We start from the raw sequence: 27,950 nt of genomic DNA, 5'->3' as shown, positions 1-27,950 counted from the left end.
GATTAAATGATACTTTTTATACATGTTGTCCTACTCCAAGCTGTATAGACTTGAGAGCCAACTACCAATTAAGTAAATCAGGTTATGTGCATCTCTGTAATGAGGAGGGGAGTGGTGTAATGACATCAACACCCTATATAAGGTGTGCTTAATTATTAGGCAACTTCCTTTCCTTAGGAAAAATGGGTCAGAAGAGAGATTTGACAGGCTCTGAAAGTCCAAAATTGTGAGATGTCTTGCAGAGAGATGCAGCAGTCTTGAAATTGCCAAACGTTTGAAGTGTGATCACCGAACAAGAAACATAAGATAAAACATCAAGACTGGGCCAAGAAATATCTTAAGACTGATTTTTCAAAGGTTTAATAGACTGATGAAATGAGAGTGACTCTTGATGGGCCAGATGGATGGGCCAGAGGCTGGATCAGTAAAGGTCAGAGAGCTTCACTACGACTCAGACGCCAGCAAGGAGGAGGTGGGGTACTGGTAAGGGGTGGCATCAGCAAAGATGAACTTGTGTGACCTTTTCGGGTTGAGGATGGAGTGAAGCTCAACTCCCAGACCTAGTGCCAGTTTCTGGAAGACAACTTATTCAAGCAGTGGTACAGGAAGAGGTCGGTATCGTTCAAGAAAAATATGATTTTCATGCAGGACAATGCTCCATCACATGCATCTAACTACTCCACAGCGTGGCTGGCCAGTAAAGGTCTAAAAGATGAAAAAATAATGACATGGCCCCCTTGTTCACCTGATCTGAACCCCATAGAGAACCTTTGGTCCCTCCATAAAATGTGCGATCTACAGGGAGGGAAAACAGTACACCTCTCGGAACAGTGTCTGGGAGGCTGTGGTGGCTGCTGCACACAATGTTGATTGTAAACAGATCTAGCAACTGACAGAATCTATGGATAGTAGGCTGTTGAGTGTCATCATAACGAAAGGTGGCTATATTGGTCACAAATTTTTTTTGGTTTTGTTTTTGCATGTCAGAAATGTTTATTTCTAAATTTTGTGCAGTTATATTGGTTTACCTGGTGAAAAAATAAGAAGTGAGATGGAAATATATTTGGTTTTTATTAAGTTGCCTAATAATTCTGCACATTAATAGTTACCTGCACAAACAGATATCCTCGCAAGATGGCGAAATCTAAAAAAAAAACACTCCAACTTCCAAATACATTAAGCTTTGATATTTATGAGTCTTTTGGGTTGATTGAGAACATAGTTGTTGATCAATAATAAAAAAAATCCTCTAAAATAAAACGTGCCTAATAATTCTGCACACGGTGTACTGTTGGGACAGTTCCATAGCTAAGGGAGTAGTTAAAATAAAAATTGTCAGGGAAATGTCATTTTTCAAACTCAAAACTTTGGCACTATTTAGAATTTCAAATGAGAGGGAACAATTTGTGTTTGGGCTACACACTAGTTGGCTAATGTTCTAGCAACTGAGAATGCCTTTCCACATATGAGATGGGAAGGTTGCAACAAGCCTCTGGGACCATCGTATTCACGCCATTAAAAACTGCATTCTACTTGATTTTTGGGATGGTTTAAAATTTTGATGAATTTTTTAATTAAGGATACTAAAGATTTAAGCAATTGTTTTTTATTTAAATATTTCAAAATTGGACAAAATATTACTGTTAATAATAATATTACCTGGTGTGCTGTACTTAAGCTAGAATTTTTGTTTTACAGTTTCAGGTCTGTAGATCAAGATCTTTCTATGGTGATTCGTGATTCAAAGGATCAAGGTGCAGTATTTTCAGCTTTTACACTAATTGATAGACTAAATGATTGAAGATCCATAACATCTTATACAGTTAGGTCCAGAAATATTTGGACAGTGACACAATTTTCGCGAGTTGGGCTCTGCATGCCACCACATTGGATTTGAAATGAAACCTCTACAACAGAATTCAAGTGCAGATTGTAACGTTTAATTTGAAGGTTTGAACAAAAATATCTGATAGAAATTGTAGGAATTGTACACATTTCTTTACAAACACTCCACATTTTAGGAGGTCAAAAGTAATTGGACAAATAAACCAAACCCAAACAAAATATTTTTATTTTCAATATTTTGTTGCGAATCCTTTGGAGGCAATCACTGCCTTAAGTCTGGAACCCATGGACATCACCAAACGCTGGGTTTCCTCCTTCTTAATGCTTTGCCAGGCCTTTACAGCCGCAGCCTTCAGGTCTTGCTTGTTTGTGGGTCTTTCCGTCTTAAGTCTGGATTTGAGCAAGTGAAATGCATGCTCAATTGGGTTAAGATCTGGTGATTGACTTGGCCATTGCAGAATGTTCCACTTTTTTTCACTCATGAACTCCTGGGTAGTTTTGGCTGTATGCTTGGGGTCATTGTCCATCTGTACTATGAAGCGCCATCCGATCAACTTTGCGGCATTTGGCTGAATCTGGGCTGAAAGTATATCCCGGTACACTTCAGAATTCATCCGGCTACTCTTGTCTGCTGTTATGTCATCAATAAACACAAGTGACCCAGTGCCATTGAAAGCCATGCATGCCCATGCCATCACGTTGCCTCCACCATGTTTTACAGAGGATAATTGGTGTGCCTTGGATCATGTGCCGTTCCCTTTCTTCTCCAAACTTTTTTCTTCCCATCATTCTGGTACAGGTTGATCTTTGTCTCATCTGTCCATAGAATACTTTTCCAGAACTGAGCTGGCTCCATGAGGTGTTTTTCAGCAAATTTAACTCTGGCCTGTCTATTTTTGGAATTGATGAATGGTTTGCATCCAGATGTGAACCCTTTGTATTTACTTTCATGGAGTCTTCTCTTTACTGTTGACTTAGAGACAGATACACCTACTTCACTGAGAGTGTTCTGACTTCAGTTGATGTTGTGAACGGGTTCTTCTTCACCAAAGAAAGTATGCGGCGATCATCCACCACTGTTGTCATCCGTGGACGCCCAGGCCTTTTTGAGTTCCCAAGCTCACCAGTCAATTCCTTTTTTCTCAGAATGTACCCGACTGTTGATTTTGCTACTCCAAGCATGTCTGCTATATCTCTGATGGATTTTTTTCTTTTTTTTCAGCCTCAGGATGTTCTGCTTCACCTCAATTGAGAGTTCCTTAGACCGCATGTTGTCTGGTCACAGCAACAGCTTCCAAATGCAAAACCACACACCTGTAATCAACCCCAGACCTTTTAACTACTTCATTGATTACAGGTTAACGAGGGAGACGCCTTCAGAGTTAATTGCAGCCCTTAGAGTCCCTTGTCCAATTACTTTTGGTCCCTTGAAAAAGAGGAGGCTATGCATTACAGAGCTATGATTCCTAAACCCTTTCTCCGATTTGGATGTGAAAACTCTCATATTGCAGCTGGGAGTGTGCACTTTCAGCCCATATTATATATATAATTGTATTTCTGAACATGTTTTTGTAAACAGCTAAAATAACAAAACTTGTGTCACTGTCCAAATATTTCTGGCCCTGACTGTACATAGTGTACTATAAACGTTTTTGTTGTTTTTTTTTATCAAGAAGTCTTTCATTGTTTTTCGGAGGGACAGCTATTATATATGTGATCCCTTTCATAGTAAGTGACACTTGACCCCTTGTTTAGCCAACTATGCGTAGAACATATTTATCCATATTTCTGTAGGACTGGTGGCCATGACATCTTGCTAGGTTTGCTTGGTAGCATCACGGTTTCTATTCATATATCACAAGCATATTCTATAATGCAGTACATGGTAAGGGATGGTATAAATAATGTTGAACAGTTGCATTGCTTTCCAACTGTTAAAGCAGTATTTTGTTTCTTGGTATAACACAAAATGATAATGGCACAACCTTTTTTTTAACAATACAGCTCATTGGTATGCTAATTGTTATGCTAATGTACCGGTGCATAGAAATGTAAAAGCCATGATACTATATAGTACATTGTACAGTGAATTAAAATGAGAAAACTGAGGTATAAATGCATCAAACAGTATAATATCAATAGCAATCATTTCCTACCATAGGATTAAGCCATTCCAGATACTATTGTATCTTCATAGGCAGAGAACATAAAGCTTTCTATTTGTGCCATTTGTCCCTGTTGAGCAGGTGGAAAATTCACAAATAACTAAATATCAGTATGTATAATGACTTTAGCATGATAAGTGATCTTGACAATACATAGTTTTAAGGTTGACAGAAAACACAAATCAATCAACATCAGCCTAGAACTTATGTAACTAAAAAAAACGAAAGAAACTTACTAAAGATGATATTTTTTATTTTTATCAAAAAGATGTATTTAGTAACATATAACAATATCATAGCACTTCAAAGAATATGAAGAACAACCCAAAAGTACAGGACAAAATTCCAAAGACTAGAATGAAATAAGCTAAACATTAATTAAAAAAAAGGAATATTTGGTATAAAAAATATAAAAAAGCAATTAAAAAGAAAAAGATGCTTGAGGGACCCATGTGTAGCCAGAATAGGATGTACCGATATATCAACATGTAAGAGTAATCAAATAGGAAAGAATAAAATATATGTTTACAATGATAAATGATATGCCTCGAGCCAAATAAATACCCTGCTGATTGTTTAGTCACAGGTGCACATAAAAGATACAGTCTTATATGGTAGAAAACAGCTTCCATAAGCTATAGAATGCAATCAATACAGTGTCTGGCAATGTGTCTCCTCACCCGCCGCGCCTTTTGTCCTGCTTCTTCTATTGTGCCACCATATTCTGCGGCACTTAATAGAGGCATTCAAATAGTGCTGCATGAACCAGTCACCAGCCAGTATCTGTACTAGTACAGGTACAAAGTGCTTGGAAGAGATAAGGGGATAGTTAGAATATTGAGGTGAGGTATAGGCCAGGGTAAATTACTGTATTTTTTAGGACACACTTAAAACTGTGGATACAGGGAATTAACCAGATTCTCTGATGTAGCACATTCTAGAAAATTGTTGCAGCATGAGAGAAATTCTGAGGATGGTAATGGGAGGTTTGGAATATAGAGGATGTTATCGTTAGGTCATTATCAGAATGTATATGGGTATGGTGGTAGACAGAGATGAGAGACGAGATATGTGGGGCATGCAGAACTGTGGAATACATTATGTGTATGAGTGATAAGTTTATGTTGGATTCTGTAGCGGATGGGAACTAGTGCCAAGACTGGTAAATGTGGTGGCATCAGTGTAGCGGTTGGACAGAAATATGCTTGTGGTTGCTGCAATCATGGTGGGTTGGCAAAGAGAGAGTTGAGTAAGAGGTAGACAAATTAGGAAAGAGTTGTAGCAGGCCAATCAAGAGTCAGAGCAACAGTAAAGGCCACTTTACACACAGATATACATCTGCGGCAGATCTGTGGTTGCAGTGAAATTGTGGACAATCAGTGCCAGGTTTGTGGCTGTGTACAAATGGAACAATATGTTCATGATTTCACTGTAACCACAGATCTGCCAAAGATTTATCTCTGTGTGTAAAGTGGCCTTAAGAGTGTTATGGTTGCAACTCACAAGAGATATAGGTATTAACACTAAATCTGCAACTGACCTTGCCAGATCCTGTACAGACTAGAGATTCCAACCCTGCCCTCCCTAGTGGTTCCAGCTAGAGTTAGAATTACCCTGACTACAGACTAAACAATGGCAACTCTGACCTATTCCACTTTATCAGCCATCGAGTACTTCACGTTCCCTCTAAAGAACCAGAGGTCTGAGCAGAGTGAAAATTACCTACAAAAGGGAAAGTTTGTTGAAGTAGTGATCGCAAAGTGAGTAATACAAACAACAAAGTACAAAATGAAAGAATGTTAAATGTTAAAGAATATGCCGCATACTTACTAACAACAATTAGAATATAGGTGCAGAGTAAAGAACGTAAACAGCAGAGAGAGGTATCATAGCAGGTCTTCCACTGACTGGAATAAACAAGCAACAAAATAGCTAGACATAAAAATGATAATATCACCAGCAGGATATACCAACAGGGAGAAAGTATTTAAAACCCCACCCACAACGAGTAAATGAATACACCTGTTACCCTAATAGAACTAACAGAAACTAAACCCCCGAAGAAAAGGTGTATCTGCTAGTGTCTGGCAGACAGAAAAGCTGACCACAGATCACAGATTCAAGGGTTAAAATCTAGACATATCATAGTATCATAGTATCATAGTTTTTAAGGTTGAAGGGAGACTCTAAGTCCATCTAGTTCAACCCGTAGCCTAACATGTTGATCCAGAGGAAGGCAAAAAAAACCCCAATGTGGCAAACAAGTTCCAATGGGGAAAAAATTTCCTTCCTGACTCCACATCCGGCAATCAGACTAGTTCCCTGGATCAACACCCTGTCATAAAATCTAATATACATAACTGGTAATATTACATTTTTCAAGAAAGGCATCCAGGCTCTGCTTAAATGTTAGTAGTGAATCACTCATTACAACATCATGCGGCAGAGAGTTCCATAGTCTCACTGCTCGTACAGTAAAGAATCCTCGTCTGTGATTATGATTAAACCTTCTTTCCTCAAGACGTAGCGGATGCCCCCGTGTTCCAGTCACAGGCCTAAGTGTAAAAAGATCTTTGGAAAGGTCTCTGTACTGTCCCCTCATATATTTATACATTGTGGTTAGATCCCCCCTAAGCCTTCGTTTTTCCAAACTAAATAACCCCAAGTTTAATAACCTGTCTTGGTATTGCAGCCCACCCATTCCTCTAATAATCTTGGTCGCTCTTCTCTGCACCCTCTCCAGTTCAGCTATGTCCTTCTTATATATCGGTGACCAGAATTGTACACAGTATTCTAAGTGCGGTCGCACTAGTGACTTGTACAGAGGTAGAACTATATTTTTTTCATGAACACTTATACCTCTTTTAATACATCCCATTATTTTATTAGCCCTGGCAGCAGCTGCCTGACACTGTCCACTAAAGTGAAGTTTACCATCCACCCATACACCCAAGTCTTTTTCTGTGTCTGTTTTACCCAGTGTTCTACAATTAAGTACATAATCATAAATGTTATTTCCTCTACCCAAGTGCATGACCTTACATTTATCTACATTAAACTTCAATTGCCACTTCTCAGCCCAATCCTCCAATTTACATAAATCTCCCTGTAATATAAAATTATCCTCATCTGTATTGATTACCCTGCAGAGTTTAGTTTCATCTGCAAATATTGAAATTCTACTCCGCATGCCCCCAACAAGGTCATTTATAAATATGTTGAAAAGAAGCGGGCCCAATACTGACCCCTGTGGTACCCCACTATGAACTGAGACCCAGTCCGAGTACGTACCATTAATAACCACCCTTTGTTTCCTATCACTGAGCCAGTTTTTAACCCAGTTACACATATTTTCCCCTATCCCCATTATTCTCATTTTATGTACCAACCTTTTGTGTGGCACCGTATCAAAAGCTTTTGAAAAGTCCATATACACAACATCCACTGCATTTCCCTGGTCCAGGCTTGAACTTACCTCTTCATAGAAGCTGATTAAATTAGTTTGACAGGATCGATCCCTCATAAATCCATGTTGATACTCTGTCATAAGGTTATTTTTCTTGAGATACTCCAGTATAGCATCTCTCAAGAAACCCTCAAGGATTTTACCAACCGTAGAGGTTAAACTTACCGGCCTATAATTTCCCGGCTCAGTTTTTGTCCCCTTTTTGAATATTGGCACCACATTTGCTATGCGCCAGTCCTGCGGTACCGACCCTGTTATTAAGGAATCTGAGAAGATTAAAAATAATGGTCTATCTATCACAGAACTCAATTCCTGTAGTACTCTGGGGTGTATGCCATCCGGGCCCGGAGATTTGTCAACCTTAGTGATTTCGAGGCAGCGGCGTACTTCCTGCTGGGTTAAGCAGGTAATATTCAAGGGTGAATTTATGGTATCACTGGTCATGTCATCTGCCTTGGCATTTTCTTGTATACAAACCGTAGAAAAAAAGTCATTCAGCAGGTTGGCTTTACCCTCATTTCCTTCCACCATTTCACCAAGACTATTTTTAAGGGGGCCAACACTATCGCTTTTCAGTTTTTTACTGTTTATGTAGTTAAAGAATATTTTAGGATTATTTTTACTTTCTCTCGCAATGAGTCTCTCTGTCTCAAACTTAGCTAACTTAATTTGCTTTTTACATATTTTATTTAATTTTCTATAATTATATAATGCCTCATCACTACCTACCCTCTTTAATTCTTTTAAGGCTTTCTGTTTTTCTTTTATTGCTTCCCTTACTGCTCTATTTAGCCATAGGGGTTTCCTCCTATTTCTAGCATGTTTGTTCCCATAGGGTATATTTTCTGCACAAGCCCTATTCAGGATGCTCATAAAAGTCTCCCATTTGCTTTGTGTACTTTTATTACTTAGTACATCATCCCAGTTTATTGCACTAAGATCATCTCTCAACCGTTTAAAATTTGCTTTGCTGAAGTTTAGTGTCCTTGTAGCCCCTCTACTAGACATCTTACTAAAGAATACATGAAAACTTATTATTTTGTGATCACTATTCCCCAAGTAACCCCCAACTTGTATATTTGATATGCGGTCTGGCCTATTGGTTACGTTTTGCAGAGTCAGAGGTAAGAAAATGTTGAATTCTAGAGATGGTGTTGAGGCGCAGGTGAGATGAGCGAGGGAGTAATCGGTTATGGTTAATGAAGGAAACATCTGAGTCAAAAGTAACCCCAAGTTATCAGATAATAGGAGTTTTAAAGTGCAGTTCTTTCTCATTAGAACCTCCACAAAGCCTCAATGCAAGTTTCGCGTAATGCTTCCTTTAAAACAATTATAAAACAATTATAATATTAATAAATTCTGAACTGTACATCTATGACCATTTGTAATGTATTTCCCCTTTTAGTGTCTTGTATAATAATAATCTTCATTTCTATAACGTCAACATATTCCACAGCACTTTACAATTCAGAGGTTCATATACAAACAAACATAACAGTAACAAAGTAACAGTTATAGAAGATACAATAATAAAAGCAAGAATAAAGACATCCCTGTTCATAAGAGCTTACAATGTACAATGGAGTGAGGTGGGAGTTACACAAGGTTCAAGTGCTTATTTACAACGATGGTCCAGCCATCTCCAAAAAATAGGGGGATAGATAAAAGCTGCATGAACCAGTCATCAGCCTGTCTTTGTAATGCTTTGGGTACAATGGAGTTTGAGGTAAAATTAATGTTCTGAGAAATAATGGAGTGGATATATATGAATTGACTTTGATTAGCGAGGGGGATAGGCCACCTTAAACAGAAGTGTTTTTAAGGAGCGTCTGAAGGTGTGCAAGTTGTGTATCCTACTAGTTTCTTGGAGTAGAACATTCCAGAGGATTGGTGCAGCTCGAGAGAAGTCTTAGAGCTGGGAGTGGGAGGTTAGGGTTAATGTGGATATTAATTGAAAGTCGTTTGCGGAGCGTAGAGAATAGGTAGGGTGATAGACAGAGATGAGGGTGGAGAGGTAGTGGGGTGCCAAGTTGAAGAGCTTTGTGGGTGAGAACAAGCAATTTAAATTGGATTCTATAATGTATAGACAAGCAGTGCAATGACTGGCACAAAGCAGAAGTGTTGGAATAGCTATTAGCCAGATAGGTGACCCTGGCTGCAGCATTCAGAATAGTCTGGAGAGGGGAAAGCCTACTGAAGGGGAGACCAATTAATAGAGAATTAAAGTAATCAAGTAATGGATCAGGGTCACAGTGAGGGTTTTTGTTGTTTCAATGGTTAGAAAAGGGTATGTTTTGTATGTGTTTAACAAGGGCACATTTGGGAAGAAGTAATAATAGCCTGGTTTTCTATTCTATTTGCAATAATAGGTATGTTTTATTGCTTACAGAACACAAGTCACATCTTCTGCGTCAATACTTCTGTCCAATAAGCTCTATCTTTTTAAAAGAAGGCATGTCCACTAGCTTCCAAGTTAATTTTCTTCCATTTGAACTTGGAAAACGCTACTGCATTATTATTTTCACCAGTGAAGAGGTAAGGGTCTAATATTTTTATTTGCTTATGTTTTATATCCTGTGACTGGCTGTAAAACAATTAGAATGCATCTCTGTTAAAAAGAAGCCTGTTGATCACCATGGGTTCAGACTCGCTAACCCCCATTGATCAGTTTTTGTTATTGACATGAGTGCATACATATTCCATTACCCTCTGGAAATTCAGATAAATGACCATCAGTGAAATGCGTGGATGCACCAGGTCCTCCCGTTGGCTTTTAGAAGAAAATTCCACTTATGAGAGCCATTTCGATAAGGTCTATATACCCTAATAGCAATTTTATTTCATTTTAACATAAATTACAAGACCTAATTGGATCTGCTGTGGCTATAAAATTGGTTAATCAAAAGTTCAAGGCAAAGACTATATAAGGGTTACTGTTATTATTGAATTTCTAGACTACTTATTGACTTTTTCTGCTTATGCGTTCACTGCAATCTCATGGATCTTTTAGAGACAGGACCAAGAGGTCTGTGGTATTTAAAGGTAAAGTAGCCAAGGCTTTTGTTTTTTAGATGACCAGATAAGCTTTTTTATAAAACCTTGTTTTGAAGATAAACTGTACCATTTTTCTGTTCCTACACAACAGAAATGATTACTGTCGTAAACCAGGGAATGGGCTAAAATGATAACTGCCTTCAAGTAGCACACAGAGTTGTTGTCAAACATACTGTATATGCAAAATTAATGCTTTCCTGGCCTTGGTTGGTCTTGTCCAAGCTATTTGTACAGTTTTAGCAATTATGTTAAAAAAAAAATTAGAATTTTTAGTGGCCCTTAATGTTGTATAATGCATCTGGGTGTTGAATGGCAATTCAGTAGCAGCAGACTATTTAATACTGTTAACACTCAAAATAGTAGATCCTTACATATACTAGGGAACATTTTTTTTAATGACATTTACTTTTTCTTACTATTTATGTTTGGTACAAAGAAGGTAAAGAACTACAATATACTTATAAGATATATATATATATATATATATATATATATATTGTGACGCAGTATAGAGTATGGTGATTAATGGGAGCTATATCCCTCCTAGCATGTGCACTGTGCAGTGGTGAACAGCAGTGAACAGGTTAACCTTGGCCTAGATCTTCTCTGCTATGTTAGGTTCTGAGGTGACACAAGTGCATAATTAACACAACATAAAAAGGCAGCCAAAACCTCTCAGTGTGTGGGTGGTGGGGCTGGAGAGCTGAAGGAGACTTTTGTTGGGGAACCTATTTCTATGTGGACTGATATGTCCTGGACGTTTTGCTGGGCTGAATGGCAAGCTGGACTTTCTTTTCCTTTTTGTGTTACCTGTAAGACTGTTTATTTATGTTTATGCGGCATGTGTGAATAAAACACTGACCCTTTTTGGACTGTAAACCCGTAAAAAGCTTTGCCTCTTTACTGCGTCCCTGCCAACGCCTACCAGAGCTGAATCCCTACTATATATATTTATGCCTGCATGCTTATATTGAATAAATTCTCATAAATTCCAGAAGATTTGGAGTGCCGGTCCTTTGTGCAAGATATATATTCTATCCGGAAGAAAGAAAGGCAGCAAGCACCATACTTCAGTATTCAGAGTTTAATCTTGAACGCAGTTATTATTATTATTATTTATTATTATAGCGCCATGTATTCCATGGCGCTTTACAAGTGAAAGAGGGTATACGTACAACAATCATTAACAGTACAAAACAGACTGGTATAGGAGGAGAGAGGACCCTGCCCGCGAGGGCTCACAGTCTACAGGGAATGGGTGATGGTACAATAGGTGAGGACAGAGCTGGTTGCGCAGTGGTGTACTGGTCTGAGGGCTATTGTAGGTTGTAGGCTTGTTGGAAGAGGTGGGTCTTGAGGTTCCTCTTGAAGCTTTCCACGATAGGGGAGAGTCTGATATGCTGAGGTAGAGCGTTCCAGAGTATGGGGGAGGCACGGGAGAAATCTTGTATGCGATTGTGGGAAGAGGAGATAAGAGAGGAGTAGAGAAAGAGATCTTGTGAGGATCTGAGGTTGCGTGCAGGTAAGTACCGGGAGACTAAGTCACAGATGTAGGGAGGAGACAGGTTGTAGATGGCTTTGTATGTCATGGTTAATGTTTTGAACTGGAGTCGTTGGGTGATGGGAAGCCAGTGGAGGGATTGGCAGAGTGGCGAGGCTGGGGAATAGCGAGAGGAGAGGTGGATTAAGCGGGCCGCAGAGTTTAGGATAGGTTGGAGGAGTGCAAGAGTGTTGGAAGGGAGGCCAGAGAGCAGGAGGTTTCAGTAGTCAAGGCGGGAGATGATGAGGGCATGCATCAATGTTTTTGCTGATTCTTGCTAAAGGAAAGCACGGATTCGGGAGAGATTTTTGACTTGTAGTCTGCATGAGGTGAAGAGGGGTTGGATGTGTGGCTTGAAGGATAGAGCAGAGTCGAGGGTTACTCCAAGGCAACGAGCTTGTGAGACTGGTGAGAGTGAGCAACCATCAAGTTTGATGGAAAGGCTTGTTGGAGGAGATGAGTGAGGAGGAGGAAAGACAATGAACTCTGTTTTGTCCATGTTAAGTTTTAGGAATCGTGCAGAGAAGGATGAAATAGTAGACAGACATTGTGGAATTTTGGTTAGTATAGAGGTAATGTCAGGTCCAGAGAGGTAGATCTGTGTGTTATCGGCATAGAGATGATACTGAAAGCCGTGGGACTCTATGAGCTGTCCCAGGCCGAAGGTGTAGATGGAGAACAGCAGGGGTCCAAGAACTGAGCCTTGGGGGACACCGACAGATAGGGGGCGAGATGAGGAAGTGGTGTGAGAATGGGAGACGCTGAAAGTTCGGTCGGTTAGGTATGAGGAGATCCAAGATAGGGCCAAGTCTGTGATGCCCAGAGATGTGAGAATCTGTAGTAGGAGGGAATGGTCTACTGTGTCGAAGGCAGAGGACAGATCCAGGAGGAGGAGGATAGAGAAGTGTCGCTTGGCTTTGGCGGTTAGTAGATCATTAGTGACTTTGGTTAGGGCAGTTTCAGTAGAGTGATGTGGTCGGAAGCAAGATTGTAGCTGGTCAAGAAGGGAGCAGGAGGAGCGGTATGAGGACAGTTCAAGATGGACATGCTGTTCCAGTAGTTTTGAGGCATAGGGGAGAAGGGATATGGGGCGTTAGTTTGACACAGAGGATGGGTCAAGGGAGGGCTTTTTGAGGATGGGTGTAATGGAGGCATCTTTAAAGCATGAGGGGAATACATCACTTTTTAGTGATAGGTTGAAGAGATGGGTTAGGACTGGGATGAGGACTGCGGTGATATTGGGGATGAGGTGCGATGGGAGTGGGTCCAGTGCACAGGTGGTTAGATGTGATCTTGAGAGTAGAGTGGAAAGATTGTTTTCTGTCATGGTGGAGAAGCTGGATTTGGAGAAAGAGGGCTGAGTAGCTATGATGAGCGGCCGTGGTGATTGTGGGCCAAAGCTTGCTCTGATGTTGTCAATCTTCTGATTGAAGAAAGAGGCAAAGTCTTCAGCTGAGATGAGAGGAGAGGGAAGTGGTGCTGGAGGATGGAGGAGAGAATTGAAAGTGTCCTCACCCCACTGTCTCTACCCATCTTCCCCCACTCCTGATGTATCTGAACTGCGTTGAAGATTAAACTCTGAACACTGAAGTACAGTCGTTGCTGCCTTTCTTGCTTCCGGATGGATTCTACAGATGGACTTATCTTATAAGGATTGTGCACCCGTACAGACTAAAGGCCCCTTTACACGCAACAACTTCGCTAACGAGATATTTCTGGGGTCACGGAATTCTTGATGCACATTCGGCCTCATTAGCAACGTTGTTGTGTGTGACACTTACGAGGGACCAAAAGTGCCCAAAATCTTTCGTTGTTTACAAGTCGTTCGTTTCCCAAAAATCGTTGCTCGTTTGGTATGCAAGATGTTCGTCGTTCCTGAGGCAGCACACATCGCTACAAGTGACACCCCGGGAACGCCGAACAACAGAGTACCTACGTCAATGAGGTGGGAGTGACATTAATGCGGCTGCTCTCCACCCCTCCGCTACTACTGGTGGCCCGCTGTGTGACGTCGCTGTGATGCCGCACGAACGTCCTCCTTAAAAAAGAGTTTGTTCGGCAGCCACAGCAACATTGTTAGGAAGGTAAGTTGGTGTGACGCATACCGGCGATATTGTTCGCCACGGGCAGAGATTTGCTCATGACGTACAAACGACGGGGGCGGGTGCTATCATTAGCGACATTGCTAGCGATGTCGCTGCGTGTAAAGCAGCCTTTAGTCTATTCCAAAAAGTTACATAAGTAGCGATGACTGAGGATTTCCAGCAGTGCCCGGTGTTTTTCCTGCATTAAATTGAGATATCTATCTATCTATCTATCTATATTATAATGACCACTAAATAAGCAGGCACATATCTCTGGATTCATATGATGGATTTATGGCCAAGACAAATAAACAGAATAAAAAATAAAGAATAGTAAGGGGAGCATTGGGAATAAGCAAGAGCAAAAAGAAGATGCTTCTGACTTTGTGGCAGGTCCTCTTTAAATATAAATATAAGGAAAAATAGATGATCACTGCGTAATACTTTTTAATACTGTAGGCATTCAAGACAACCTGTCTCCATGTTTTCCCCTCATAAAGTACGACCAGCACCTGTAAGCCATCTGTAACACCATACTATAATGCTGTATATATGTTCCCAATCCACTCTGCAAGGCACAAAAATTAGCTTTTATTATACTTACAAATGAGGTGGTTCGATCTCATGGGTGTCTCTTGTTTTGATCTGGTTCCTCTTCTCTTCATATCATTACCGGCTTCCTTCCCTGCTTCGTGATGCATCCTGCAGCATTCACACAGTGTCTTCCATCATTCTCCTATGCATGTTCACTTCTATCTGCCTTACTAGGGGCAGAGCAAAGTATTGTAGTGTGTATTCGCTGGAAAAGGCCAAAGAGCCCCGCCACATGTGTACTACAATCCTTTGCTCTGCCCTCAATAAGGCAGAGAGAAGTGCGCGTGCACAGGACCTGCATGAAGGACACTGTGTGGATGACATAGGACGCGTCCACACGATGCGAAGAAGGAAGACAGCGATTGTAAGAAGAGAGGAGGCACCAGATCAAAACCAGAGACGCCCATGAGATCGAACCACCCCAACTGTAAGTATAATTAAAGCTAGTTTTTGTACCTTACACAGCGGATTGGGAACATACAGTATATACAGCATTCTAGTATGTTGTAACAGAAGCCTTACAGGTGCTGGCTGTACTTTATATGGTGAAAACCTGGTGACAGGTTCCCTTTAAATGTAGTCATAGATGTGGCCTGATAGAATCTCAGAAAAGTTAATCTAGAGGTCTCCAACATGGGAAAGCATTTCCGATCAGCAGCGTGAAAGTTCCATTAATCATCTAGAAAAAGGCTGTCACATTATATATGTTCAGGTTGTGAGTAAGGGAAGGAAACATCATCGACAGACAACTTGATTACAGAGATATGAGGCAGCTCCCAGTGTTTAATTAGGGCTGTTTGAGAGTTACATTACAGATAACACAATTTCTGTGGTTAGCTATAGCGACACAGATTACACATAATCAATACAAAAGTAATACATTCCACTTAATCTTTTGTATATCCCTCTATACTTAGCTAATAACAGTTTTCAGTTACATTATCCAAATAGCATTTACCAAAAAGTCGAAAAGACTCTATAAAACAAAGCATTGGCTTAAAATTTTCTAGATTATGTTTTCTTTGTTTTCTCCTTTTTGCCAATTGCTGTCATCGTTTTCATAAAAGGTATTAGTATTCATCGTAAATCTAATGAATAAATTCTTATCCTGGAAAAATATATGAAAGTAACAGATTTCATGTGTTATGGTTGCACTTCTCTACCTGTTTAAGTTGCTGTTCTTTACATTTCAACATATCATAGTGAGAAATAGCTCGGTGACATTGCAAGGTTGTTTCATTAGTTGTAAAAAAAATTTTTATCTCAGTAGCAAAAAAAAATTGTTGTCAAGAATTATAATTTGTATGCTTATTTTTCCCTGCTCATATATTCCAGATTGGGGACTTTGTATACATGATTGAAGGAATAGGTACGCCGCCTCTGCCTTCTGCAGTCACCCCTCTAATGAGCCCAAATGTTTTCAACATGAACAATGGAAATCCAGGTATGTGCGGCTTTTTCATGTAAAATCTAAAAGTGAATAACAAATATTGATTGATATAGTATATTCTGACTTTCTTTGGTTGGAACACATAGTTAGTAGAGTTGAACTAAAAAAGAGGGGCGCAATACGGCCTTATCAGGAGATTACATCAGCGAGAAATTTGGTGGTGCTCACCTGTAATAATTGTGTGAGACACAACTACATAAACAACATTGCTGTTGCAAAGCTTTGGATATAAATATAAACAATGAATGTGGTAAGGGTTAGACCTGTGCCACCCAATGAATAGACAGAGACATCAAATTCCTTCAATGGGATTTATTAGATCCTACGCGTTTCAGAGTTATCCAACTACTTCATCAGGGACAAATCACCCAAATGGTGCATACTGTAGTATAGCCTTGAAGTATTAAAAGATATTGTAATCTTAAAATTTTCACATTGGCTAATAGGGTTAATTTATACCCATACTGCCTGTTCTTTCATGGAGATTTTTCAGCATATTCATTATTATTATTGTCAGATGCAGGATTAAAATTACAGATCACACCTCTATACACAGTTAATCACAATGTCAAAACTAACTCTGCCCCACGCCATAATGACCTTTGAAAATGACCCTAACACAGCCCTCCACACATCATATTGGCCCTTACAAAGCCCTCCACTATATTGTTTCTCCATACAGTATAATGGCCCTCTATACAGTATGATGGGCCCTACACAGCCATTCACACAACATGATAGCCCAAACACAACCCTAAACACTTTATAATGGTCAACACACAGTATAATGGCACCTTCCAGCCCTACAAACAGCACAATAGCTTCCACACAACCCTCACCACAGCATGATGGACCCCACTCAAATGTCCACACTGTATAATTGCTGCATACAGTATAATGGCATTCACTAGCTCTCCATATAGTATAATGGCCCCCACACACCTCTACACAGTATGATGGACCCTACACAATTCTCCACACAGTATGTTGGACTAACAAAACCCTCAGCCCTGGATAATGGGCTGAACACAGTATACTTATGTCCACTAGCCTTCCCCACAGTATGATGGACCCAACACAAACCTCCACACTTCCGTATACAATATAATGGCCCTCACATAGCCCTCCAAATAATATAATGTGCCTCACATAGCCCTACAAATAGAGTAATGACCCTCATATAGTACTCCAAGTTATATAATGGGCCCTACTTCGCCTTCTAAAAAGTATAATGGCTCCCACAATTAACTCATTGATAATATTTTTTTAAAAAAACCTCTCTTCTCCTCATTCTCCCGCAAGTTCGGTTTCACAGCATATGTGCGCAAGCTCTGCAGAGTGGGAGTGATGCAGTGACATCATCACATGCGCTGTGCTGAGATCCAGTTGAAATTGCAATGAGAGATGGGAAATGGGGATGGGTGGCACGATCACTGGGCTTCCCTCAACTCAAGAGGTCCATAGCGCGTGATCTCCAGCTATTAGCGGTACACCACTGCATACGCTTTTTAGATTCTTACATGCAAAAAATAGAATATGAGTCAGTCCACCGCTGTTCATTCCTATGTAATTTCTTGAAACAACAGGAAGTTTGTGTTTATGAAAGTCCCAGTAGTCAGTGTAAAAATTGCTACATTTCTCATTTTTATTTCTAATACAGATTGTGATATGGGAAAAAAATGCCAAGAATATAAAAATTATAAAAAAAATATATTTAACACAAAAAATGATTTTTAAGTATTGGTCATTTTTTATGACACATTCCTTCTAGGACTAGCTTAAGTTTACGCCACCTATCATTTGTCCAGAAATGTATGCCAACATGTTGGTAGATTTTTTGGCACACTCTTTCCTGGCAAACTATGAATGGCATTTTATCGGTCCAAAATATGCCAGAATTCTGATGCATTTAGCTTGATAAATATTCCCCATTATTGTAAAATCAAACATAGGACCACCTATAAGTGTATAAAAACTATGATGATATCACCCATGGCATAGAAACTTAAACATCTTGCTGAAAAGAAAGATGCAAATACCTTTATTCTGGAATTTTCAGAAAGATTTTAGTGTTGGAAGAATCAAGACTAATATTGTAAAGCTCAATTTTTTTTAATGGAAATTAATCTATGGATATTAGTTCTATGATGAAACTGTTCAGAGCAGAGTCCAGAAGTTTATCCAAATATTTCAGTTTAATATAGTTATGTCAGGCTTATAAATTGCTCAATTCATAATGTTTAATAATTAAAATGTATTATTTATGATTGTGATATGATAATTCTAAGAACAAGAATTAATTTGCGAATACTGCAGAGTCAATGCATGAAAATTGATAAAATCTTATAACCACAGACGGTCTGTATGGAAACCTAAGGAGTTTATACAGTAAAATGAGGCAAAAAAATACACTGTGTGCAGAATTATTAGGCAAATGAGTATTTTGATCACATGATACTTTTTATACATGTTGTTCTACTCTAAGTTGTATAGGCTTGAGAGCCAACTACCAATTAAGCAAATCAGGGGATGTACATCTCTGTAAAGAGGAGGGGTGTGGTGTAATGACATCAACACCCTATATAAGGTGTGCTTAATTATTAGGCAACTTCCTTTCCTTTGGCAAAATGGGTCAGAAGAGAGATTGGACGGGCTCTGAAAAGTCCAAAATTGTGCAATGTCTTGCAGAGGGATGCAGCAGTCTTGAAATTGCCAAACTTTTGAAGCATGATTACCGAACAATCAAGCATTTCATGGCAAATAGCCAACAGGGTCGCAAGAAGCGCGTTGGGCAAAAAAAGACGCAAAATAACTGCCCATGAATTGAGGAAACTCAAGCGTGAAGCTGCCAATTTGATGCCAGATGCAAGATGCCATTTGCCACCAGTTTGGCCATATTTCAGAGCTGCAACGTTACTGGAGTATCAAACAGCACAAGGTGTGCCATACTCAGGGACATGGCCATGGTAAGGAAGGCTGAAAAAAATACCACCTTTGAACAAGAAACATAAGATAAAACATCAAGACTCGGCCAAGAAATATCTTAAGACTGATTTTTCAAAGTTTTTATGGACTGATGAAATAACAGTGACTCTTAATGGGTCAGATGGATGGGCCAGAGGCTGAATCAGTAAATGGCAGAGAGCTCCACTCCAACTCAGACGCCAGCAAGGTAGAGGTGGGGTACTGGTATGAGCTGGTATAATCAAAGATGAACTTGTGGGACCTTTTCGGGTTGAGGATAGAGAGAAGCTCAACTCCCAGACCTAGTGCCAGTTTCTGGAAGACAACCTCTTCAAGCAGTGGTACAGGAAGAAGTCGGTATCATTCAAGAAAAATATGATTTTCATGCAGGACAATGCTCCATCACATGCATCCAACTACTCCACAGCATGGCTGGCCAGTAAAGGTCTAAAAGATGAAAAAATAATGACATGGCCCCCTTGTTTCCCTGATCTGAACCCCATAGAGGATCTGTGGTCCCTCATAAAATGTAAGATCTACAGGGAGGGAAAACAGTACACCTCTCAGAACAGTGTCTGGGAGGCTGTGGTGGCTGCTGCACGCAATGTTGATCGTAACAGATCAAGGAACTGACAGAATCTGTGGATGGTAGGCTGTTGAGTGTCTTCATAAATAAAGGTGGCTATATTGGTCACTAATTTTTTGGGGTTTTATTTTTGCATGTCAGAAATGTTTATTTCTAAATTTTGTGCAGTTATATTGGTTTACCTGGTGAAAATAAACAAGTGAGAATGGAATATAGTTGTTTTTTATTAGGTTGCCTAGTAATTCTGCACAGTAATAGTTACCTGCACAAACAGATATCCTCCTAAGATAGCCAAATCTAAAAAAAAACCACTCCAATTTCCAAAAATATTAAGCTTTGATATTTGAGTTTTTTGGGTTGATTGAGAACATAGTTGTTGATCAATAATAAAAAAACACCTCTAAAATACAACTTGCCTAATAATTCTGCACACAGTGTATGTATACGTTTAAAAAAGATAACAAAACCCATTTCTTCAAATGACTACTTTAGCATAACTGTATACCGCACCTACTGCTTATACATGTTTAAGTCATTTTTTTTAAAATAACTTTTTAAACATTTCTGTTAAAATGTCAGTTGTACATTTTCTCCATTTTTTAGATACCCATAAAATACATGGAAAACACTGCATATTGTAATGTATTGTACCTGTGTTACCTAACTAATAGGGCTAGACAATTTAATGCCAATTTAACGCAAGTATTAACCACTATTTCTGATTTTATGATACTTACAAATATATACTGGTAAGGTTTGACCTTCACTCTTGTTCACAATCTGTCTTCTTATATAGGGGCATGTGGTTGAACATTTCATTCAGCTCCTTCCTCCACCGTTCCTTTAAATTCTTTTGTGAAATATGTTAGTATGGATGAGGCTGAATGGCATGACTCATCTCCTACACTATATTAACAACAATTTTAAGGATGGCAGTGCTGTCTGATTGGGATATAAGACTGGCTGAGCATGAGTTTGTGACTTTAGAAACATAGAAGATGAGACACAGCTTCAAAAAGCCTATATTCATGAGTAATACATAACTAGATGCATCTCGTTGGCACATTGGTCAATAGCACCTCCCGACGTGCGAGAATGCTGCTTGCATTAGCGATATATGATTAATATGATTGCCAATACTCTGCTGCTCTAGACAAAAGGACTGATGGCACTCCCCCAAAACTGCAATGTGAACAAGTGCATAACTGAACATAACATAAAAAGACAAAAAAGAGACAGTTTGCACTCTGAAATGCTAAAGCATGAAAACTATGAATGTAAGAATGTAGACATGCATTACTGCTAAAGGAAATCTAAGAAAAAAAATAGATATTTAGAATACAAAAACAGCCATCTTTATATCTGCCCAGTCACCACGTCAAGGCATATCTCATAATTGGGAACCTACTCTGAACTGAAGCCTTTCTCTGAGTTTAAAAACCTCTTGTGTATGGACAAGTAGGAATCTGCTATTATATAGGATAAAATCACCTGTGGCTAGTGGGGGAGGCCAGACTCACACAACATATGGATAGCACTCGAAACAATGTGATTAAGTGAGGCAGTGCAGATGACTAATATTTTGCACTGATAGAATCTATGTGTGAAAAAAATTGCAACATGCTGTGGTTTTTGTTTGAAATCAGATGACACTTACCCATTCAAGTCTGTGGGCCACACTATGCCATCTGATTTTTATGGATATATTATAATTTTGTAACATATGAAACTAAATATGATAATGTATATGATTAATAACTGCTACTGTAAAAAAACTTATTGCACACGAATGGCAAACTGAGAAAATAAAAATGTATCTGTATATACACCTTTTGCATTCTCCTGTACCCATGAGATGTGATATGATCAGACCATATCCCTATATGGTGAGACACGGCTATTACACAGTACATAGCAGAGACACATAAATATGATTATCTCAACACAAGAACATTTTTTAAAATAACATTTAATTGTGGAATTTAGTATCATTACAAATTCAACTGATTTAACCTCTTTATCTCCAAGCCTGTTTTCACCTTCATAACCAAGACAATTTTTTCAATTCTGATCAGTGTCACTTTATGCATTAATAACTCTGAAACACTTCAAGGAATCCCAGTGATTCTGAGATTGTTTTTTGTGAAATATTAATAGTGATAAATGTAGGACTAGATATTTTGCATTTAGTTGTAAAAATATTGGAAATCTGGTGAAAATTTTGGAATTTTCAAACTCTCATTATTTTTTTATGCCCTTAAACCAGAGAGTTATCATAACGAATGTTACATCACATGAAAGCCTTATGTGTCTAATATATGTTTGCAAAATTTTGTGTTTGTTGCTTATGGCAACAGTGTTCTACACACACGGGAAAACAAAATGGTGGAGTCTAATGCGATATTCACAGCAACTGAGAGCAGAGGAGTGGTAAAACTCTTGTTTCTGCAAGGAAAGTCCAAGAAGGATGTTCATGGTGATATGTTGCAGACATTTGGGGATTAATGCCCTTCATATTCCACAGTTAAGAACTGGGTTGCCAAATTTAAAACGGGCCACTTCAGCACCAATGATGAGGAACGTCCCGGACGACTGAGAGTGGTTGTTGTTCCGGAGATCCTCGATGCTGTGCACAACCTCATACTAGAGAATCGACGAATTTCAGCAAAACCAATAGCAGACATCATGGGGATTTCCCGTGAACGTGTTTGTGTCATTAGTCATGAACATTTGGACATGAGGAAGCTATCTGCAAAGGGAGTCCCCAAATGTTTGACAACAGATCAGAGACACATGCGAGTGAAAACTTCCTGGTCCATTTGTCAGGGTTTCCGGACTGATAGAAACTTCCTGGATCCACTGATCACTATGGATGAGAACTGGATTTATTTGTATGACCCTGAAAACAAAGAGCAGTCAAAAGAGTGGAGGCACAGTGGTTCTCCTCGTCCAAAGAAATTCAGGTTGCAAAAATCAGCCTCTAAGGTGATGGCGTCTGTGTTCTGGGATAAGGGGGGCGTGCTGCTAGTAGACTACCTTAAAAAAAGGGCTCCACCATCAATGCAAGGTATTACATTGAACTTTTGGACCCATTGAAGGCAGCTCTAAATGACAAATGATGAGGCAAGCTGTCCAAAGGAATCTTGTTCCTGCAAGAAAATGCCTCTGCTCACACTGAACAAGCCACCACATCAAAACTGGCAGAGCTGGGCTTCCAGCTGGTTGACCACCCACCATATTCACCAGATCTATCTCCCTCTGACTATCATCTGTTTCCAAACCTGAAGAATCGCCTCAATGGTACCAATTTATACAGCATTTCTGATGCCATGGCTGCTACGGATGTCTGGTTTGAGACACAACCAAAATCCTTCTTTTTGCTAGGCTTACAGAACTTAGAATACCGATGTAAGAAGTGTGTTGACATCAGTGGAGAGTATATGGAATAAATGTAAAGTTTCATCATCCTATCTCGTTTCTTTCTAGGTAAAGCCAAAGACTTATCAGCAGCCCCTCATAGTCTTGGGAGGTTTATTGTTAGCCATTCATTTAGCTGTTTTTTTTTTTTCAAAATCTACATAATTTCTCTTCTATTTGATATGTGGCAAACTAAATTTTTACTGTTTATAGCCTTCAGAGGTTTGTTAGCCCTTCATTTAGCTACTTTGTTTTTCTTTAACAAAATTTGTTATGATATGTTATACAGCGTATTACAATAGTGAGTACACTCCTCACATTTTTTAAAATAGTTTATATTTTCATGGGACAATCCTGAAAATATGACTAGTGATCGGCAAACTCGCAGATATCCGGGATCCGGGATTTAAAAAAAAAACCTGCTTCAGACCCTGAATTAATCCTGGATATATGGCCATACGTCGATCCCCAAATAAGTCTATGGGACAAAAATTAGGCACTTTAAACTGGTGCTAGAAGGGATAGGGGGATTAGAGCAATAAAAAATTAGCATAGGGAACCCCCATATTATGATATCCGGCACAGCCCCAAGCCTTGTGCTTGTCTTGGCTGTGTATCAAAATAAGAGGGAATGCATACGTTTTTGTTTTTTTTTTAAATAAATAAATAAATAATTATTTAAAAAAAAAAATGGCATGCAGTCCCGCTAGTGATGATAAAGCCAACAGCTTTAAGGGGGCTTTACACGCTACGATATTGTTAATGTTTGGTCGGCTGGGTCAAGTTGTTAGTGACGCACATCCGGCGTCATTAACGATATCGCAGCGTGTGACACTGACCAACGACCTTAAGCGACCTCAAAAATGGTGAAAATCGTTCATCATGGAGAGGTCGTCCCAAACTCAAAAATCGGTAAGGGTTGTTTATCCAGGTGGTTCATCGCTCATGCGGCAGCACACATCGCTATGTGTGACACCGCAGGAGCGACGAACGTCTCCCTACTTGCCGCCGGCCACAATGCGGAAGGAAAGAGGTGGGCGGGATGTTACGTCCCGCTCATCTCCGTCCCTCCGCTTTGATTGGCCGGCCACTTAGTGACATTGCAGTGACGTCGCTGTGATGCCGAACGTCCCTCCCCCTTAAAGGAGGGATTGTTCGGCAGTCACAGCGATGCCGCCGACCAGGTAAGTATGTGTGACGCTGCTGTAGCGATAATGTTCGCTACGGCAGCGATCACAAACAATCACATACACGACGGGGGCGGGTAATTACACGCTCGCTATCGCTACAAATTGCTAGCGATATCGCTACCGTGTGAAGCCCCCTTTGGACTAGTATTCTCAGGCTGAAGAGGCCCATGGTTATTGGGCCTCCCCAGCCTCAAAATAGCAGCCTGTAGCCACCTAGAATTTTAAAATCCATTAGATGCAACAGTCCCAGAACTTTACCCAGCTCATCCCGAATGCCCTAGTGCAGTGGCCATAAGGGGTAATAAAGGGTAAATGAGAGCTCAAAGCTGCCACTTAGCTCTATATTAGTAATTGGAGGCATCAAGGTGACCATCCCCATTACTAATCTGTAGGTAAAAAAAAAATAGACACAAACAGTGAAAAAATCCTTTATTTGAAAAAAAAAAACCCACCCTCTTTCACCCCTTTATTAACCCCAAACACCCAGTTCCAATGTAATCCACATAAGATCCCATGACGATTCTGGCTCTGCTACATACATTATATACATACTGAAGACAGAGTGTGGGCACAGAACATATTTGGTGGGTAGGGAAGCAGTGCATATTCATGAGGTTAATGAGCGGCCCCAGAAGTAGCGTTAACACTGCACGGGACACTCTGTAAGTATAGCGCATCTGCTCTAGCCCTATTCATTTATCTATTTCCTTTTATTTTTTTAATTATCTGAGTGGCTGGATCTGAGAACTCTAGGCCCAGGATTGGAGCACGGTATTAGGAATCCTGCGCGAATCCGGGCTTTTACAGTTTGGGTCTGCTCATCACTAGATGTGACACTTTGATACAATGTAAAGCAGTCAGTGTAACAGTGTATAACAGTGGAAATTTGGTGTGCCCTCCAAATAACGTAATGCACAGACAGTAATGTCTAAGCCGCTGGAAACAAAAGTGAGTAAACTCCCAAGAAAATAGGGCCAAATTGTACCATTTTCTATCCCTGGTGCCATGTGACTCATGGTGTTACAAGGTTTCAAGTGTAAATGGGGAGAAGGTGTGTTAAATTTAGTGTTACCACTCATACAATCTCATATTGGTCACTGGAAGTTCAACATGGCACCTCATGGCAAAGAATTAACTGAGGATCTTAAAAAATAATTGTGCTCTACATAAACACGTCCTAGGCTATAAGAAGATTGCCAACATTCTGAAAACTGAGCTGCAGCACAGTGGCCGAGACCATATAGCATTTTAACAAGACAGATTCCACTTAAAGAATTCTCTGAGGATCTTAAAAAATAATTGTTGCTTTACATAAAGATGTCCTAGGCTATAAGAAGATTGACAACATTCTGAAAACTGAGCTGCAGCATGGTGGCCAAGACCATACAGCAGATTAACAAGGCAGATTCCACTTAGGGCAGAGCTCTTCATGGTCAACCGAAGAAGTTGAGTGCACATGGTCAGCATTATATCCAGAGGGTGTCTTTACAAAATAAACATATTAGTGCTGCCAGCATTGCTGCAGAGGTTAAAGGTGAGGGGGAGAGGGGGTTAGCCTGTCAGTGCTCAGACCATACACTGTACACTGCATCCAATTGGTCTTCAAAGATGTCATCCTAGAAGGAAGCCTCCTTTAAAGATGATGCTCAAGATAGCCCGCAGTTTATTGAAGATAAGCAGACAAGCATTACTGGAACCATATCCCGTGGTTTGATTAGACCAAGATAAACTTATTTGGTTCAGATGGTGGCAGCAACTAGATGAAAAATACAAAGACAAGTGTGTCTTGCCTATAGTCAAGCATGGTGGTGGGAGTGTCTTGTTTTGTGGCTGCATGAGTTCTGCCGGCTGTGGGAGGCTACTGTTCATTGAAATAACCATGAATGTCATCATGTATTGTGAAATGCTGACACAGGGCATGATCAACCTCACTTCGGAAACTGGGCCGCAGGGCAGTATTTCAACATAACCACCCCAAGCAAAACTTCAAGACGACCACTTCCTTGCTAAAAAAACTGAGGGCAAAGGTGCTGGACTGTCCAAGCATTTCTCCAGGCCTAAACTTTATTGAGCATCTGTGGGGCATCCTCAAACGGAAGGTAGGGGAGCGCAAGGTCTCTAACTTCCACCAGCTCTGTGATGTCATCATGAGGGAGTGGAAAAGATTCCAGTGGCTCCTATAAAGCTCTAGTGAACTCCATGCCCAAAAGAGTTAAGGCAGTGCTTGAAAATAAAAGTGGCCGCACAAAATATTCACACTTTGGGCACAATTTGGCCATTTTCACTAAGGGGTGTACTCACTTTTGATGCAAGTGGTTTTGACATAAATTGAGTGTTGAGTTATTTAGAGGGGTGCAGTTTTTAAAATGTTTCATTTTATTTTTAAAAAAACAGCAACTAGCACAGCAAGTCCAAATGGGTGTCAGAGTCCCACATTCTTAAACATCTCATATGAATAGAAACACCCAACAAATGTTTTCTTCAAATTTAAATATTTTTATTGAAAAAAGTGCAAAAACACTGTTCTGCAAGCATATGTACAGAAAAGTAGTTCTAGTACTTTTCATGCATACTGACACCTCCCCATTCTTCAAGCATGCACAATTTCTCCCAAGTACAATTTAAATAGCATATGTCATGTCATCACTCCTTGAAAACATCAAATGTAGGCACATAATGGAGATATGACATATATATCCATGAAGGCATACTGAAATAAATACAAATGCATGGGTCATACAGTTTTGCTAATAGTGCATATTGATTTAGTTAAAGGGAAGATGTCGTCAAAAAAAAAATAACTGACAAAATATAAAGTATTAATGTTTTAATGTTATGCTTAAATAATATTATTTGTTTTTAATTCAGAAAATTAAAAAGAAAAAATAAAGTTTCATATTTTCCACTCTTAAACACTAGGGGAGCAGCTGTTGAAATCCTGCTGTATAACTACTGTAGAAATATCTCATATTACAGCTGCAGTAAAAATGGGCAGAATCTGCTCTCCTATGTGTGATGTCACCTCCCCCTCCCAGTCTGGGTGTTTCCAAAAGGATAAGAGAATGAAGTTTAGGATCACAGTGCGGAGCCATTTTGTTGTTGGTCGCAAAGTGATTATAATATGTCTAAAGTGTCACCGAGAACAGCTGCATAGTGCTCAACTATATCCCTATGCCCCGCTGCTGGCTGTCTCCCTCCCTATGCCCCACTGCTGGCTGCCACTGTCACTATGCCCCGCTACTGGCTGTCTCCCTCCCTATGCCCTGCTGCTGGCTGTCTCCCTCCCTATGCCCCGCTGCTGGCCGTCTCCCTCCCTATGCCCCTCTGCTGGCTGTCTCCCTCCCTATATCCCGCTGCTGGCTTCTCCCTATGCCCCACTGCTGGCTGTCTCCCTAAACCTCACTGTTTCACCTATGCCTCCATTTACTGTGCTGCCGGCCGGGATCAGAGGTGATCGGTAGTGCAGTGCCACTCAGGCTACAGATGTCAGCCGCGATTACCACTCCCAACCACATGGCCTTTCCTCAGACCCCGGCAGCCTGTCATGTCAGTGATCACAGTACCAGCAGCGGATGGAGGCCCGAGGTGAGCACAC

At 40.0% G+C, this 27,950-nt stretch overlaps 1 protein-coding gene across 1 annotated transcript in view; it reads left to right on the top strand.

The window, feature by feature from the left end:
* Window positions 1-27,950, top strand: part of CFAP47 (cilia and flagella associated protein 47) — a 1,094,449-nt gene that overhangs the window by 450,908 nt on the left and 615,591 nt on the right. Inside the window, 3 exon segments of the mRNA XM_075333814.1 lie at window positions 1,699-1,754; window positions 9,866-10,011; window positions 16,084-16,192. Coding sequence (XP_075189929.1) covers window positions 1,699-1,754; window positions 9,866-10,011; window positions 16,084-16,192 — 311 coding nt within the window.

The sequence above is a fragment of the Anomaloglossus baeobatrachus genome, chromosome 2 (genome assembly GCF_048569485.1).
Source record: "Anomaloglossus baeobatrachus isolate aAnoBae1 chromosome 2, aAnoBae1.hap1, whole genome shotgun sequence".
In the NCBI taxonomy this organism is placed as follows: Eukaryota; Metazoa; Chordata; class Amphibia; order Anura; family Aromobatidae; genus Anomaloglossus; species Anomaloglossus baeobatrachus.
This window is presented reverse-complemented; position numbering and strand designations above follow the sequence as displayed.